This window comes from Rhinoraja longicauda, chromosome 26 (assembly GCF_053455715.1).
Source record: "Rhinoraja longicauda isolate Sanriku21f chromosome 26, sRhiLon1.1, whole genome shotgun sequence".
Classification (NCBI taxonomy): domain Eukaryota; kingdom Metazoa; phylum Chordata; class Chondrichthyes; order Rajiformes; family Arhynchobatidae; genus Rhinoraja; species Rhinoraja longicauda.
The window spans coordinates 15,571,468-15,588,541 of record NC_135978.1 but is presented as its reverse complement, the minus strand read 5'-3'; the positions used below and the strand labels follow the sequence as shown (position 1 = coordinate 15,588,541).

Here is a 17,074-nt window from a genome sequence, read left to right as displayed (position 1 = left end):
GATTGTAAAGAGCCCTGAGGATCACAGGACAGCTTTCCAGCCCTCGTGTTCATTCGCAAATTCCTAACCACATCACAACCTCTGATATTGTCACTTGAACCATCACTGCCTCTTGCCTGCCATTGTTACCCCCTCTCTCTGCTCTCCCTCGCCCTAGTTCTTATCCTTGGCACCACGGCACTTCACCAGGTATTCCTTCTTTTCGTTCACTACACACTCACTCCAATGGTGCTCGAAACACATCCACGTTCAGTAGGTTTCTTATGAAAGTATAAAATAATAATAATAATAATAATAATAAAATAATAATAATAATTTCACTTGATTCCAGCTACAATCAGTCACTTCCTGTAACATGGACTCATCCCCTTCACGATACACTGGCAATGCCCGACAACGGTGGGAAACAGAGGAGCAAGGGGAAGGAAGGAAGGAAGGAGGCATTGTTTAGGAATATGAAGTGTTCGGCCCTTCGAGCCAGCACCACCATTCAATGTGATCATGGCTGATCATTCTCAATCAGTACCCCGTTCCTGCCTTCTCCCCATACCCCCTGACTCCGTTATCCTTAAGAGCTCTATCTAGCTCTCTCTTGAATGCATTGAGAGAATTGGTCTCCACTGCCTTCGGAGGCAGAGAATTCCACAGACTCACAACTCTCTAACTGAAAAAGTTTTTCCTCATCTCTGTTCTAAATGGCCTACCCCTTATTCTTAAACTGTGGCCCCTTGTTCTGGACTCCCCCAACATTGGGAACATGTTTCCTGCCTCTAACGTGTCCAACCCCTTAATAATCTTATACGTTTCGATAAGATCCCCTCTCATCCTTCTAAATTCCAGTGTATACAAGCCTAGTCACTCCAGTCTTTCAACATACGACAGTCCCGCCATTCCGGGAATTAACCTAGTAAACCTACGCTGCACGCCCTCAATAGCAAGAATATCCTTCCTCAAATTTGGAGACCAAAACTACACACAGTACTCCAGGTGCAGTCTCACTAGGGCCCTGTACAACTGCAGAAGGACCTCTTTGCTCCTATACTCAACTCCTCTTGTTATGAAGGCCAACATTCCATTGGCTTTCTTCACTGCCTGCTGTACCTGCATGCTTCCTTTCAGTGACTGATGCACTAGGACACCCAGATCGCGTTGTACGTCCCCTTTTCCTAACTTGACACTATTCAGATAATACTCTGCCTTCCTATTCTTACTTCCAAAGTGGATAACCTCACACTTATCCAGTGACAACTTGAGTTTTCTCAGGAAGCCATGGTTTCCTCACACATTCCTCAGACGTACAGGTTTGTAGGTTAGTTGGCTTTGGTAAAAATTGTAAATTGCCCCTAGTGTGTAGGATACTGCTAGTGTAGGATTGCCGGGGGGGAAAGGAATCATCAACATTTCATATTGTGACCTCGCATCACGACTGAACGTGGAGAGAGGAGTGTCAGTATAAAGAGGACATTGCGAGGGGTGAGACAAGAGCCAGTAGGTGGATCAAGCAGGCAGGTAAGTGATACATAGAAACTAACAATGGAAATAGTATCAGATGGAGCAGGTGGGGAGAGGGTCAGGGTGAAGGTGGAGACAATAGTTGGTGAAAAGCAGGAAGGCAAGGGGATCTAATAAATAAGAATGTTTTGAATGGGAACCAATAAGGGAGAGATGAAGGGCAGATGGAATCAGATTGGGAGGTAGGTGAAATAGAGGATGAAGTAGAGGGTGAAGTAGAGGATGAAGTAGAGGGTGAAGTATGTGGGTAGTAAGTGCTATATTGACTTATTATAAGGGAATTTTAGGTATGGGAATACAGTTGTCTTACTGCAGTTACACAGGGCATTACTGACACCACACTGGAAGTTAGGTCTCCTTACCTAATAAAAGCTTATGTTTCCAATAAAGGGAGTTCAGCATAGATTCCCTGGATTGATTTCTCAGATTTCAGGGTTTTCTTTGGTTTCAGATTTATATCATCTGCGGCATTTTATTTTGGTGCTGTTCCTCCACCCTCACCCCCAATTTGTATGTGGTAACACTCAAGAAAACTCCCGACCCAAAACATCGCCTGTTCATGTCCTCCAGAGATGCTGCCTGATCCACTGAGTTACTCAAGCACTTTTTGCTCGACAATTTTTTCCATGCAGTTCTTGGATTTTAAATGCTGGAAATACTCAACTGGTCGCACAGCAGCTGTGGAGAGAGAAACAGAGGCAACGAAGGGTTATCAACCTGAAACCTTGGTTCTGTTTCTCTTTCCACAAATGCAGGTTGACATATCCCATATTTCCATCATTCAGTGGTTTTATTTCAGAATTTCAGGTTAGCATGCGATAAAGCTTTTCACTACACCTTGCTGCACGTGATAATAAATTAAACTAAACTAAACGAAACTAATGAACAGCATCTGCAGCTAATGTTTTTCACTTGTTATTCGCGGGTTGATCAGGAGGTGGCGCTATCCTCGCCGTGTCCTGGGATAGATCGATGTTCTCAGCAGTGACCGGGTGAGGCACTCTCGGCTGCGGCCAGGCGGTGGCGCTGCCCGCGGTCCGGGCGGAGCTGCAGTTCACAGAGTGTGCAGGCGGCGGCGCTGCCCCGCGGTCCCGGGTGGCCTGCAGTTCCCGGAATGCCCAGGCGGTGGCGGTGGCGCTGCCCCGTGGTCCCGGGTGGAGCTGCAATTCTCGGAGTGTGCAGGCGGCGGCGCTGCCCCGCGCTCCCAAGTGGAACTGCAGTTCTCGGAATGTGCAGGCGGCGGCGCTGCCCCGCGGTCCCGGGTGAAGCTGCAGTTCGCGGAGTGCCCAGGCGGCGGCGCTGCCCCGCGGTCCCGGGTGGAGCTGCATTTCTCGGAGTGTGCAGGCGGCGGCGCTGCCCCGCGGTCCCGGGTGGAGCTGCAGTTCCCGGAGTGCCCAGGCGGCGGCGCGATCCCGGGTGGAACTGTAGTTCTCGGAGTGTGCAGGCGGCGGCGCTGCCCCGCGGTCCCGGGTGAAGCTGAGGTTCGCGGAGTTCCCCAGGCGGCGGCGCTGCCCCGCGGTCCCGGGTGGAACTGCAGTTCTCGGATTGTGCAGGCGGCGGCGCTGCCCCGTGGTCCCGGGTGGAGCTGCAGTTCCCGGAGTGCCCAGGCGGCGGCGCGATCCCGGGTGGAACTGTAGTTCTCGGAGTGTGCAGGCGGCGGCGCTGCCCCGCGGTCCCGGGTGAAGCTGCACTTCCCGGAGTGCCCAGGCGGCGGCGGCGACGTGGGCTGGTGGCGAGGCCGAGCGTCAGGCGGCATCTCTTGTCCCCGCGGCCCTCTCGTTGTTCACTCGGCGACATGAACGCGCCGCCAGCCTTCGAGAGCTTCCTGCTGTTCGAGGGAGAAAAGAAGTGAGTGGAAGAGAGAAGGAAGGCGGGAGGGGACGAGGGTGGAAGGAGAGAGTGAGTCGCGGGGCCGTTCCCTCAAACCCCCTCCCATTACATCCCTCTGTACTCCATCCCCTCCCCTTCACCCCCTCTCTCTCCCCCCTCTCTACCCCCCTCCCTCTCTACCCGTCTCCCTCTCTACCCCCCTCCCGTCTCCCCCACTTCCCTCACTCCCCCTCTCTCCCCTCCCCTTCCCCTCCTCTCCTCCCTCCCTCCCCCCTCCCTCCCCTCTCTCTCCCCCTCTCTCTCTCTCTCTCCCCTCTCTCTCTCTCTCTCTCTCTCTCTCCCCTCTCTCTCTCTCTCCTCTCTCTCCCCTCTCTCTCTCTCTCCCCTCACTCCCCCTCCCCTCTCTCTCTCTCCCCCTCTCTCTCTCTCCTCTCTCTCTCTCTCTCTCTCTCTCTCTCTCTCTCTCTCTCTCTCTCTCTCTCTCTCTCTCTCTCTCTCTCTCTCTCTCTCTCTCTCTCTCTCTCTCTCTCTCTCTCTCTCTCCTCTCTCTCTCTCTCTCTCTCTCTCTCTCTCTCCCCTCCCTCCCCTCTCTCTCTCTCCCCTCACTCCCCCTCCCCTCTCTCACTCTCCCCTCTCTCACTCTCCCCTTTCCTTTCTTCCCCCTCCCCTCTTTCCCCCTCCCCTCTTTCCCCCTCCCCTCTTTCGCTCCTTCTCTCTCTCCCTCCATCCCCTCTCCCTCCATCCTTTCCACTCCACATTGATCTACATGTATCTAATCTGCCTTCAGCCCATTTCCACTGAGTGAGTGCGAGGGGTGAATTGGAACTTACATTATATGCATCAAGTCATTGACCAGAAAGGTGCCTGTAAAATATCTATTACAAATACATTGTCAATTTAGTTCTTCCAATGTTTGCTTGTGGAATATATAATGAAGCAGGTGATGGCCCCGGCATTTGTGTACCAGTGGGCATGGACATAGTGGGTCCTCACTCATTCGTATTACTTCCTGCACCTCATCATAGAGTTATAGAGTGAAACAGTGTGGAAACAGGCCCTTCAACCCAACTTGCCCACACCAGCCAACATGTCCCAGCTACACTAGTCCCACCTGCCTGCGCTTGGTCCATATCCCTCCAAACTTGTCTTATCCATGTCTCGGGTAGACAAAATGCTGGAGCAACTCAGCGGGACAGGTAGCATCTCTGCAGAGAAGGAATGGGTGACGTTTCGGGTCGAGACCCTTCTTCACACTGATATCCATATCTCATGTCCCATGAGTTGATACTGTTCAAATCTTCTAAATTTATTCAAGGTAAAGATCAATCAGCTCTTTAGGGTAGAGAAGTTGGAAAGCTTACAACTAATATGTTTGAATTTGGAAAGCTTGCAACTAATCAGTTGGAATTTGGAAAGCTTACAACTAATAAGTTGGAATTTTCCCAAGTGGCTGACCTCAGAGACATGCCTTATCTACACTATTTTATCTGTTGCTGATGCATGTGTTGGTAGGAAGCAAAGCCCAATTTTCACATGGTGGACATTCAAGGCTGTGTGAGGTAGCTGTACCATTGTGATAACTGGAATGGGCCAAGATCAGATGTAACAGCTTAGAACAGGCATTCATGAGGTGGATTACCAGTAGCAGAAATGTTCACCATTTCATTTGTAACCTCATTAGCTCAGCATATGCCTCACTCTACCATTAAAACCAAGTAGAGAATCAACTGGTTAAATAAGGCTATATAAAGAGTAGCACTTGGTATATCTTTGAGCACGTTTCTCAACTAGTGAAACTGTACCACTGGATATAGTGCATGATGATTGGTTGTTTAGTGTGAATCTACAGGGCTAAGTCATCCACATTCAACAGACCTAAGGTATTTATTCACAAAATGCTGGAGTAACTCAGCAGGTCAGGCAGCATCTCCGGAGAGAAGGAATGGGTGACGTTTCGGGTTGAGACCCTTCTTCAGACTGATGTCAGGGGGGCGGGACACAGGAAGGATATAGGTGGAGACAGGAAGTTAGAGGGAGAACTGGGAAGGGGGGGGGGGGGGGGGGGGGGAGGGAAGAGAGGGACAGAGGAACTATCTAAATTTGGAGAAGTCAATGTTCATACCGCTGGGCTGCAAGCTGCCCAAACAAAATATGAAATGCTGTTCCTCCAATTTCCGGTGGGCCTCACTATTGCACTGGAGGAGGCCCATGACAGAAAGGTCAGACTGGGAGTGGGAGGGGGAGTTGAAGTGCTCCGCCACCGGGAAATCAGGTTGGTTAAGGCGGACTGAGCGAAGGTGTTGAGCGAAACAATCGCCGAGCCTGCGTTTGGTTTCGCCGATGTAAAGAAGCTCTTATACCAGCATTAAGGAGGCAATTAAACAGACCTGAACAATTACAAACACCTGTGAACCCACGTGTCCCAAACATTATGGTGCCCTGAAATGGGGGGGGGGGGGCAATGTCTAAGCACAGCTGTAATTTCTATATAGTGAAACCAAAATATATAAAAATGGCCTTTAATAAAATCTGGCAATGTGCACTTTAACCACATGTGATTTTCTTCTATTGGAAGACACCATACCTGCAATTTCTTGTCTAACCACCCTGACTTGGAAATATATTGCTGCGTCTGCATCGTTGCTGGGTCTAAATCCTTGACCTCCCTCTCAAACAGCATTGTGGGCATATCGTAATCCGAACAACTAGAAGATTAAGAAGGCAGCTTCTTACTCAGGGGGTAATGGTCAGTGTGTGTTGGTCTTGCCAGCAAACAGGGTGTCCCGATAATGAAAAATACTGTACTTTATTCTAGATTCTCCACCCTGCGGATTTAAATGATTGTCAGTCAAAATGAGATCACATCCCAAGAATTAGACTTAGAAAATAAATATTTTTAGAGAATTAGTATTTTTAAACAATCAAAGAAAGTATAAATGACTTTTTTGGCTTTATTAAGGAATAAAGCTGATTTGCATGCTGTTGCATTACAGTGGATATATTCCTGTTTTCCGGCATCCATTAGGTATTTAGAATCTAGTATGTACGTGGACTGGACAAATGTTAGGAATTCAAGGAAGATGCAATGAACTGAGTCAGAAGGAGCATCCTGACCTGAAATGCTGACTATCCATGTCCTCAGAGATGCTGCCTTACCCATCGAGTTTCTCCAGCACTTTGTGTTCTGTCAGGAATTCAAGCCCCCTACAACCATTCTGTTTGGTTTGGGTGAGTTGACATTAGTAAGCTTACTATTAATTTTAATGTTGACTCTACCATGTAGTTACACACTATTAACATAATGAACTTGTTTAAGTAATGAAGATTATAACAGTGAAAGTCCCTTGGTCTCTTGTATGGCAGAGCAATTTTGTAGGCAAGACACAACTTGGTTGAGTTTATAAATTGCTTTATTCCACAGTAGGCAAAACATACAGAATGTTGAGTGTGATGAAACACACTCAGTACAGTCAGTATAACTTCTGTTTGCATACTATAACAAAAATAAAAGAACAAGAGCATTCTAGACCATTTCAATTGGGCTTCACAATATATGAGCTCTCTCTGAACAAGGCAGAGGCTGTCCTAGTGCCTGACTGATTCTTTGGTGTCTCTGTACTGATCAAGTTTGTCAACATGCTTATGCTGGATGTCTTCAGAATGACCAGTCCATATATTGCTAATGAATGGGCCATTGAGATCTGTGCAAAGGCAACTTCACTTAAATCACTCTTTGTTTACCTGTGGATGGCCAATCCAGCAGGAGGCTATTTGGGAAAGTTTCCCTTTCCAGGGAACTTTTGACAAAACATATCAAAAACCTGTGTCCAAGTTATATTCATGGCAAATGGTAACAACTTTGCCAACCATAGTATTGGTTAAATTGCAGTTTCCCGAGAATTATGTTTCAGAGCATTTGACAGGTAAGTTACTACCTGTGAAATGTTCCCTCTTAATTGCATTCCTCTCACTATTGCATACTTGTCAAGTTGATGTTGATCCAGTTCATATTGTGTGTTTTGTGTGCAGGTATTTTCTGTCTGATTAATTTGGTTGTTTTGTACCATCACTATTTTTCTTTCTCTTTAGAATAACAATAACAAAAGACACAAAAGTGCCAAATGCATGCCTATTCACCATTAACAAGGAGGACCATACCCTGGGTAATACCATCCGATCGTAAGTAAAAAAACTTCACTCAGTGAATCTATTTTTACATATTTAATAATGTTGGGGTGCTGAAGGTGTTTTTGTTGTGAACTTTTAGAATCCTCCACCTGCCATCCCTAAATTTATGTTCACTCCCATCAAGGGGAGTGGTTATTGCCTATAGTTCCACAGGTTGATTTCCATATTTGATTCATTTACTGTTATATCCAACTTTCATCAGGGTAGTTGCTTCTACAAATCACTTCAGTTAGTACAGGAATAGTAAGAACAAAGTAATTCCCTTTAAACTCAGACAAGTGTTTATGGATTTGCTGATGTATTAGGGCCAAATGTAGACTGAAGCATGCCACAGATTTGAGCTCATTCTTATTTTTCTTCCATCACAATATCCAGAAAGCAACCTTGATGCAAATAATACATGAATGAACCCCATTCATTCAATCCTGAGCTCCCTGACTTACCACCTCCTTAATGCAGGACTGCATTGGTCAGCTGTTTCTATCAATTCAGAACACACTGGTTCATGCATCCTAAGAGGCCATTACCCAAGAAATTGCACAAGGCAACTGAATGCTCTATTGCAAGGTTGTTTCTAAGGAGAATAAATCTAGTGTGGGTAGTTTATTCACCAATTATTGGTGTTTGGTTCACAGATATTTGGTAATGAATGTTCTAATACAGATTACATTTACTTGTAGATCTATGATACCAAAGGGTGTAACTCAGATAATCAAGGATTTTCTTACAAGTTTAATTGTGGTTATTATGATAGCTGACTCACATGTGATGCTTGAAGTCCGTCTTTTGCCCTGCATCCCTGATCCTGACACAAAACCTCTTGTTGGACTGTTCAGAATGAGCTGAACATTCATGCCAGTCAGGCAGATCTTGAGTTTGAGGAGTCAGTTGCAAGAAGACTAGAGGCATCTTTATAGCTACATAATTGTTAGTGAATGGGTGATTATGGATACAGTGAGCTGAAGGGCCTGTTTCTGTGCTGTCTGACTCTGACAACATGGAGGAATCGACCCCAAATTCTCAACAGAATATAAGGAAATATCATCCCCAATAAACTCCTTCTGTGGCTGCCTTCCAGTGTTAGAAAATAACAGCAGTGTAGTTTATGTCACACTCAACAATTTGAATTTTTGATGTATAGTCTTGGCATTCATATCAAATCACATAAGTACATTTATGATCAATGTGGTGTGGTAGTCTGTGAGGAAATATAAGTCACCTGGGATTAAAGTCACCTTTGATAACATAAATCTGGTGTTTTGCTTTACAGGCAGTTGTTGAAAGACCCCCAGGTGTTATTTGCAGGTTACAAAGTACCTCATCCGCTCGAACATAAGATTGTTATCCGTGTGCAGACTACTCCAGACTACAGTCCACAAGAGGCGTTTACAAATGCCATCACTGATCTGATCAGTGAGTTATCTCTTCTAGAGGAGAGGTTCCGGGTAAGTTTCAGTATGGCAATTGAGACATGGCCGGCAGAACTGATTAATTGTGGTGGACGTTAAAAGATATTTTAGATATGTTTCAGTGTAAAACTATTTTGTCCAGCTTGAATTACCTTGAGCATCTGCTCACTAGCACTGCTAGTGAGTTTCACATGGGATACCATAGGGCAACACTAACAAATGGAGAAGCTTTAAGTTTAAGGATATTTCTTATTGTCAGGACAATTAAATTTAATACCTCATTAGTTTGAGTACCTGAACAATCAATGCCTGTATGTTCCTTGCAATTTCCACTGGCTTTGCCCACTGATTACTTGTATCCCTTAGCATCCCCTCTCCCTAAACCCACTTCTATATTCTGATAAATTTAAACCAAACAGCATTGAGTCTGATCATCATTCTCTGGCACGACTATAATTTCAAACCTTTACATTCTAACCCTCTTGAAATAAAACCCTCAGCCAATTTTTTTGAATGTTTCTGTTTGTGCCCAAATAATTGCAGGATAATAATTTCAACATTTTTTTGCTCCTCCACAGCACAATCTCGGAACTATTTCCATATTTGACAAAAACCATCAGAAGCTTTGCTAATGTTTCTGAAACATAATTTTCTGTGCATCAGTGTCATTTGCATTTAATGTAATGCAAAGCTAATGATCCCACCTAGTAACATTCTTATTTCCTGCAAATTGTGTACAGGTAGTTCTGCTATAACACAATACTGGCACTCCTAAGAAACATTGTGCTAAAGGGGGTTAATGTTTCAGACTTGCAATAACCAAATGATTTCTCCCACAGTATCTTCAAAAATACGTCTTTTTAAGGGCAGCACAATGGCACAGCACTAGTTTCTGCCTCGATCTGGGTTTGATCCTGACCTTGGGTGTTGTTTGTGCAGAGTTTGTATGTTCTGTGATGGCGTGGGTTTTCTCCTGTGCTCCAGTTTCCTCTCACATCCCAAAGACATGTGGGATTGTAGGTTAATTAGGGTCAATATTTTTTGTAAATAGGAGCTGTGTTTTTCCAGAGAAAATGGTAAGCTAGGCGACATGAATTTTTTTGCTCCCAGGACAGTTATTCAGCTTGCCACTTTCCTTTGTAACTTTTAAATGATTCTGTAGTTCCTTTTTGAAATTATGTGTGATATTGGGTCCACAAGATACAAATACTCCCTAATTCATCGATCTGGTTATATCCAATTTGCATTGTGGGATTGTGTTTTTGCAGAACTACCTGTATTCTTTTTAACTTCTACCCCATGACCAGTTGCCAATCCACATCCAAACTCTTATGCTTGATTTGTGTTGGGTGGTTCCATATTCATAGATGTGATTAGACCTTATGTTAGCTGCCCCTATAGTCAAATTTCCTAACAAACTTTCTCAGCTTTTGTTCCCGTTTCTCATACTGCCTTCTCCAAACTCACTTGTTTAGAAGGTCTCCCTCAGGCTTCTCACAAAGCTGTCCTGTGCTGACAAAACAATCATATTTGGTTGATCAAAATGACTAACGATAAAAAAAATCTTCTATTCCAGGTTGCCATTAAAGATAAACAAGAAGGGATTGAATGAAGACATCAGAATGCATCAGATTTACAATTCATTTTGTAAGATATTGTTTGAATATCTTGAGTACAAATTAAAATTAAGTTATTATGAAACATTTGTACACTGTTCTCAATGTGGCCAAACTGGGGTTTTTCTCACGTGGGTATTACAATGCACATAGCAAAAGACTTGTAATATCTTTCACCATGTTGATGTATTAACCGTAAAAGAGATTAATAGGGCAATGCAACAGCAATATTATCCATATTCCAATGTCCAAACCAACATATTGGGAATCATCATCAGTACAGGCCATCTATTTTAATAGGCATCTTTCCCCAAATGATGTTCAGGTTTTATAACAGAACCTAGCTGTTAAATGGACAGGAGGGTTTCTGAACAAAATAATAGCTACAGCCTGGCGAGCAACTGCACAAGAAAGCATGTTCAACCAATTTAAACTCTTAACAAGGCAGCCACAAAACATTTAAAGGGTAAGGTCATAGTTGGTGCTGCTGCCTTCTCCAGAGAAACAGATTCAATCCCAATCCAAGGTGCTGTCTATGTGAAGTTTCATATTCTCCCCCCTGGAGTGTTTCCACTAGGTGATGTTTTCCTTCCACATCAAAAAGATATGCAGGTTGGCTACTGTAAAATATTCCTTGGTATTTTAGCCATTTGGAAAAGAAGAATCGATTGCCGAGGGAGGGGGGGGAGGAGAGTTTTTAAGGTACTGGGAAATAAGATGAATGCAACTGAAGGGTTTGCTCTGCTGCAAACTGCCATGATCTCCATGGGATGAATGGCCTCACTGACAACAGGAAAATAGATTTTGTTCAACGGTTTGCAAAGCAACTAAGCCAGTTAGGATTGTGTAGAACAGGTGGTGGAGAGTTGGATAATGCCATGGAATTTTCTTGTCTAGAAGCAGAAAGCAAAATTTTAAGTCTAGTCAAATGCTTTGTTACCAAATGAAATACATATCGAATAGTGAAGTTTTAAACTCCATTTTCCAATGGGATGATAATTTCACCTCTAACTAGCATCTGAACTAAGTTTCCCATTGTATACACCAGCTCATTTTGAAGTTAATAATTTAAATATCAAATACTCAATGTTCAATCCATCAATATGCTTTTGTACTTTTGAAAAAAGGATGTCAAAGCTGCTGCACAAGTTTAGAATGTACACTTTTAAGCACAGGTGTAATTTCTCATTGGCAGTTGTATTGAACTAACATGGATTCTATTTATTCCTCCAAATAGTACACCTTTCTCTACAAACAGTTCCTCTCACCTCCCATTCAGTTCTAAAACACAACCTAATCTTACATTTGGTTGCCATTTTAATTCACTGTTCTATCCCTACCTGTAACCTACCAAAACCAAATGGAAACAAAGATTGTTTGGACTTGATACTTCAGAATTAAATTTCTGATCATCCTCCCTGCATTCAACATTTCAAATGGGATGCATATAATGACTACTGCTTCTCTAAAATTAATTTTCTTGTCATCCGTCCTTTGTTGCATCTTGTGGACTGCTTTCCATCAATCATATTTCCTCCTACTTCACCATTTTTTTTTTCCAAAACCAAAAACTAATTCTTCAATTTTACTCAATTGACTTAATGGAAATGTTTTTCTCCTTCGCTGACTGAAAATAACAGGACTGATAGAAACTCTAGATGTTGGTAAAACCTTCCTGGCTCTTCCTTACGACCAAAGGATTACACACTCACAGCATCCTGAAATTGAGAAAATATGCAAACTATCCATAATTTGGATTGAAGTTTTCATTTTCATAGTTTGTTGATACTTTTTATGTAACTTTTGGGGGCAAGGGTGGTGGGAGGCACAATTTCAGCATAATTAGTTACAATAAAAAATAATGCCTCCAACACGAGACAGCTCACAAACCAATTAGTGCCAAATACAAACATTCAACACAAATGGTGTCACCAGTACAGACAAAAGTATTTTTTCTTCACTTTAATAAAAGTATTCTGGTTGACAAGTCAGATGTACAGAACACACCCTCAACCAATGGAGACAATTTGGTGAATTTCACAGAAGCAATAATCTTGTGCTGATAAAAAAAGAAAAACATCTTTCCAATGGTACAAAAAGGTCAGGATATAAGCAAACATTTTTCCTATGTTGTACAGTTATAATACAATGATGCCCAAGCTTTCTGAAGCTCACACCTCCACATTGGATGATTCTGGAGGCTGAGATTTCTCACGCAGACTGACATCATGTCCTGTAAGTTTGATGGAGAAAAATATTAATGCTGTGTACAAGGAAATATACATCAGTAAGGCTTAAATCAATGTTTATGTAATTGGAAGTTCAGACAAAATAAAACATTCCAAAGCATTAAAAATGTCCAAGAGCAGCAAAATAGTTGAAACAGCAGAAGGGAACCAGAGAAATAAATCATCAGTGAACAGGAAATAATTACCATCTCCTGTGTTCATCAAGCCAGTGCATTCCCTTTCACACAAAACTACATGCCACTGTGAAGGAAGTTAGCTTAAATTTAAAATCGCCAATTATATCATTTGAGATGGCAATCTGAAACTTTGGAATTTTTTTCTTCAAATGTGGCCCTAGCCTTATTTAAATAAATCAAATATCTAATTTCTAATATCTAATTTCAGTTACATGGAGCCTCCAAAATAAATTTTCTCCAATTTCTAACCAGAATTTCAGTTTTTAGTTTTTTTTTTTTTTAAATCCTCATGAAAAAAAGTCACATTTCCCATTTTCTTACAAAAGTCAAATCTGAAGATACCCCAGAAGTTACTTAGAAAAACAAATATGCAATTCTGAAAGTCAAAAGGACATGAATGGGCAGCACAGTGAGGCAGCAGTAGAGTTGCTGCTTTACAGCGCCAGAGACCCGAGTTCCAGCCTGACTACGGGTGGTGTCTGTATGGAGTTTGCACATTCTCCTTGAGACCACGTTGGTTTTCTCTGGGTGCTGCAGTTTCATAGAAAATAGGTGCAAGAGGCGGCCATTTGGCCCTTCGAGCCAGCACCGCCATTCATTGTGATCATGGCTGATCATCCACAATCCTCCCACATCTTAAAGACGTGCAGGTTTGAAGGTTAATTGGCTACTGTAAATTGCCCCTAATATGTAGGATCCGAAACTGGGATAATATAGAGCTAGTGGACGGGTGATCGTTGGTTGGCCTGGACTCGGTGGGCTGAAAGGCCCGTTTCCACACTGCATGTCTAAACTAAATATGAATTATGTGCTTCTGGGAAGGTTGATTTTCAAACTGGAACAAATAATCTGGTTTTCACTTTCCAAAAATACACAATAAGGGCAGCTAAGATACTCATTCACATTCCTCGACAGTTATCAAAACCTGCTTCTAATCATACCACTTTCACTTCCCTGCACACAATCTCAGTTTTTACAATACCACCATCACAGCACCAGGTGTGTGTTTTCTCATGCTTTTAGCACATTCTCCACAAGTTAAATAAGAGCTTGATTAGTAGTCCCATAAAACTGCCATTTGAAATCATGTGTAAGAAGGAACTGCAGATGCTGGTTTAAACCGAAGACAGACACAAAAAGCTGAAGTAACTCAGCGGGACAGGCAGCATCTCTAGAGAAAAGGAATGGGTGACGTTTCGGGTCGAAACTCTTCTTCAGACTGTAATTGTAATGTAATTGTAGACTATCCTGTAGTTTGATATGTCCATCATTTTGTGTTTTACTGATCAATTAAAATCACTTTTTCAACTGAACTTTCCATTAATGTGGGATTTTTGGAATAGAATCAACTAGCAATTTTTTGTCCATCAGGTAAAGTAGGTATAAAAATTAAATGGAGAGAAAATAAAGTTGGCAGCAAGTTTATAAAAACCTGTACATTTTCTGTGTGTGATCAAGTTTACACTTCAATGCAAAAATGTAGGTGGCAACTTAATTCTGAAATATCACTAAAAATTGGGTTGATTTAATAGAACAAAAATAGAGCATGCAGAGTTTAAATAGTACAAACTGAATGTGTTAATAAAGGGAAAAAATAGGCCATTTTACAATATGATGGCAATTATAAACAGATATCTCCAGAAAATCCTACCAAAGTTGCTAATGGCATAAAGGAACCACTAAGTGTTTAATGAGCTGGCTGCTAAGCCCACTGAAAGCTAAACTTACTGCATTCTTATGAGTTCCTACTACCATATTGAGTTCTCTTATTTTAGGCAGTTCTTGTATTTGAGATGCAGAACAGAAACCAAATAATTCAATGAATCACAGGAATAAGATCAGCTTGGTTGGATAAAAGATAGTGTGCTGCAGAAGTTAGTGTTATCTCTGCGCCAACATCTGAGTGAAGAATTGTTAATTCGGTATTTTCCAATACTGTAGATCAGATGTAATACAAATAGCAACAGACCAATTTATATTTGTAAATATGTCCAAGCACATGCACTGTGCTGTGGTGTAACAAGTGGAAAGAAATTGGAATTTGAAATGTGTAAGAAGGAACTGCAGATGCTAGTTTAAACCGAAGACTGACACGAAAACCTGGAGTAACTCAGCGGGACAGGCAGCCTTGCGGAGAGAAGGAATGGATGGCGTTTCGGGTCGAGAAAAAGGGTCTCGACCCCGAAACGTCACCCATACCTTCCCTCCAGAGATGCGGCCTGTCCCGCTGAGTTACTTCAGCTTTTTGTGTCTGTCTTTGGAATTTGAAATACACATTAAAAAATACAGGATACGAATTCCCTCATGACATTTGAAAAGAACCTGGGACATAAAGAAGTCATTTCTCCACTCATCAAAATTAGTGAAGAAACATTATTAATAGAGTAGATTTACAGGAGATAAAATTTGTTTACTTAAATGGGTAAAAGAAAAATGGTGATTGGGAATATTAATGGACAATTTACAAATATGAAGCCAGATCACAGATATAGTATTTCTCACCTGTTTCAAATCAATGAAATGCAGAACAGTTGCATCACAACTTTCATGGTAAAATTTGTCACCACAGTTCATTTACGTTATTTCAAATACATATCAAAGATTTTTACTGAGCGTGAAACAAGCACTTGGGATCTTTAATACAACTTGTTTTATTTTACCTGGACACTGACACCCTGCAGTTGATGTGAAAGAAACCAAATGAAGTGGTCCGCAAAGTAATCATTAATTCAAATCATCGAGCTGAATGGTATATTCACCTTGTGCTGTAGGTGGTACCAGCGATGCAGTAGGCAGCACAAGTGTAGGAGATGGTACCAATGAGGCAACTGGTAATATGGATGCAGATGCCGTTGCTCCAGATGTCACTATTGGACCTTCTGCTGCACTTTGTTCAGCTAGCTCTACAAAATAAGGCAAATAGAATTAGTCAGTTCAGCACTTGTCATTCAGGTCATAGATGTTCAGATAAAATCTACATTTTCACTTGCATTCATACATAATAATAATAATAATGCATTACATTTACATAGCGCTTTTCATACACTCAAAGACGCTTTACAGGGATTTAAGGAACATAGGGAAGTGAATAAATAGATAAATAAGTAAACGAACAGAGAAAGGAGACAGAAGGTGAGGTGACCTTCAGTGGTTGAAGGCAGTACTGAACAGGTGAGACTTCAGTGATGTTTTGAATGTGGTGAGTGAGGAGGAGTCTCTGACGGTTTGGGGTAGTGAGTTCCATAGGGTGGGAGCAGCGATGGAGAAAGCCCTGTCCCCCCAGGATCTGAGTTTGGTCCGGAGGGGGGGGGGATAGGAGATTGGCAGCAGCAGAGCGGAGGGTGCAGTTGGGAGTGTGCCTGCGGAGGAGGTCAGTCAGGTAGGATGGGGCCAGGTTATGGAGGGCTTTGTAGGTCATGAGGAGGATTTTGTACTGGATTCTCTGGGGGATGGGGAGCCAGTGGAGCTTGTAAAGGACGGGGGTGATATGGTCACGGATCGGGGTGTGGGTGAGTAGACGGGCAGCGGAGTTTTGAATGTATTGAAGTTTACTGATGATTTTTGAAGGTGCGCCATAGAGGAGGCTGTTGCAGTAGTCCAGACGGGAGGTGATGAAGGCGTGGATGAGGGTTTCTGCAGCTGTGGAGGAGAGGGATGGACGGAGACGGGCAATGTTTTTGATGTGGAAGAAGGCTGTCTTTGTGATGTATTTGATGTGTTTGTCATAACATACATCAAATAAACAAAGCAATCTCACATGATTTTTATTCCACTTACGGTTATTAATCAGGAGGCCTGGAAAAGGTCTGTAGGAGGGGGGAAAATATACACATTTTTAGTTGCATGCAAAACTTTGTGTATCTCATGACTAAGATTTAAATGATACTGTAAATTCTCATCCTGTTCTCATATCATTGTTAAAGCTACACAGTGAAGCAAGAGCTACAGGTATGTAGGTTAATTGGCTGGGTAAATGTAAAAAAAATAAAAAATTGTCCCTAGTGGGTGTAGGATAGTGTTAATGTACGGGGGTCGCTGGGCGGCACGGACTTGGAGGGCCGAAAAGGCCTGTTTCCGGTTGTATATACATGATA

General features: G+C 42.7%; 2 protein-coding genes across 10 annotated transcripts in view; one reads left to right on the top strand and one right to left on the bottom strand.

Annotated features, from left to right (window-relative positions):
* Positions 1 to 3,218: 3,218 nt before the first annotated feature.
* polr2j (RNA polymerase II subunit J) lies at positions 3,219 to 10,640 on the top strand. 2 transcript variants are annotated; one of them, XM_078422262.1, is made up of 4 exons: positions 3,219 to 3,360; positions 7,432 to 7,521; positions 8,801 to 8,975; positions 10,516 to 10,640. In XM_078422262.1, exons 1-4 carry the CDS (start codon positions 3,308 to 3,310, stop codon positions 10,549 to 10,551), a joined length of 354 nt encoding a protein of 117 aa, XP_078278388.1. In that variant the 5' UTR covers positions 3,219 to 3,307; the 3' UTR covers positions 10,552 to 10,640. The 2 variants fall into 2 exon arrangements, with proteins under 2 accessions (XP_078278388.1, XP_078278387.1); XM_078422261.1 differs by lacking the exon at positions 10,516 to 10,640 and having other exon boundaries at positions 8,801 to 9,074.
* Positions 6,735 to 17,074, bottom strand: part of LOC144606296 (general transcription factor II-I-like) — a 139,953-nt gene continuing 129,613 nt past the window's right edge. For all 8 annotated transcript variants that reach the window (XM_078422250.1, XM_078422255.1, XM_078422257.1 and 5 more), the window contains 3 exons: positions 16,758 to 16,786; positions 15,740 to 15,883; positions 6,735 to 12,788 (listed from right to left, as the gene is read on the bottom strand). In XM_078422250.1, the coding sequence (XP_078278376.1) occupies positions 12,727 to 12,788; positions 15,740 to 15,883; positions 16,758 to 16,786 (235 nt within the window). In that variant the 3' untranslated portion in view covers positions 6,735 to 12,726. The remainder of the gene's footprint in view (positions 12,789 to 15,739; positions 15,884 to 16,757; positions 16,787 to 17,074) is intronic.

What these genes read in the sequence shown, in the direction of transcription:
- polr2j (XM_078422261.1), top strand. Translation starts at nt 3,308, where the DNA reads ATGAACGCGCCGCCAGCCTTCGAGAGCTTCCTGCTGTTCGAGGGAGAA. An exon ending in CTGTTCGAGGGAGAAAAGAA is followed by an intron (nt 3,361 to 7,431) that starts GTGAGTGGAAGA and finishes CTTTCTCTTTAG; the next exon opens with AATAACAATAACAAAAGACA. An exon ending in CTGGGTAATACCATCCGATC is followed by an intron (nt 7,522 to 8,800) that starts GTAAGTAAAAAA and finishes TTTGCTTTACAG; the next exon opens with GCAGTTGTTGAAAGACCCCC.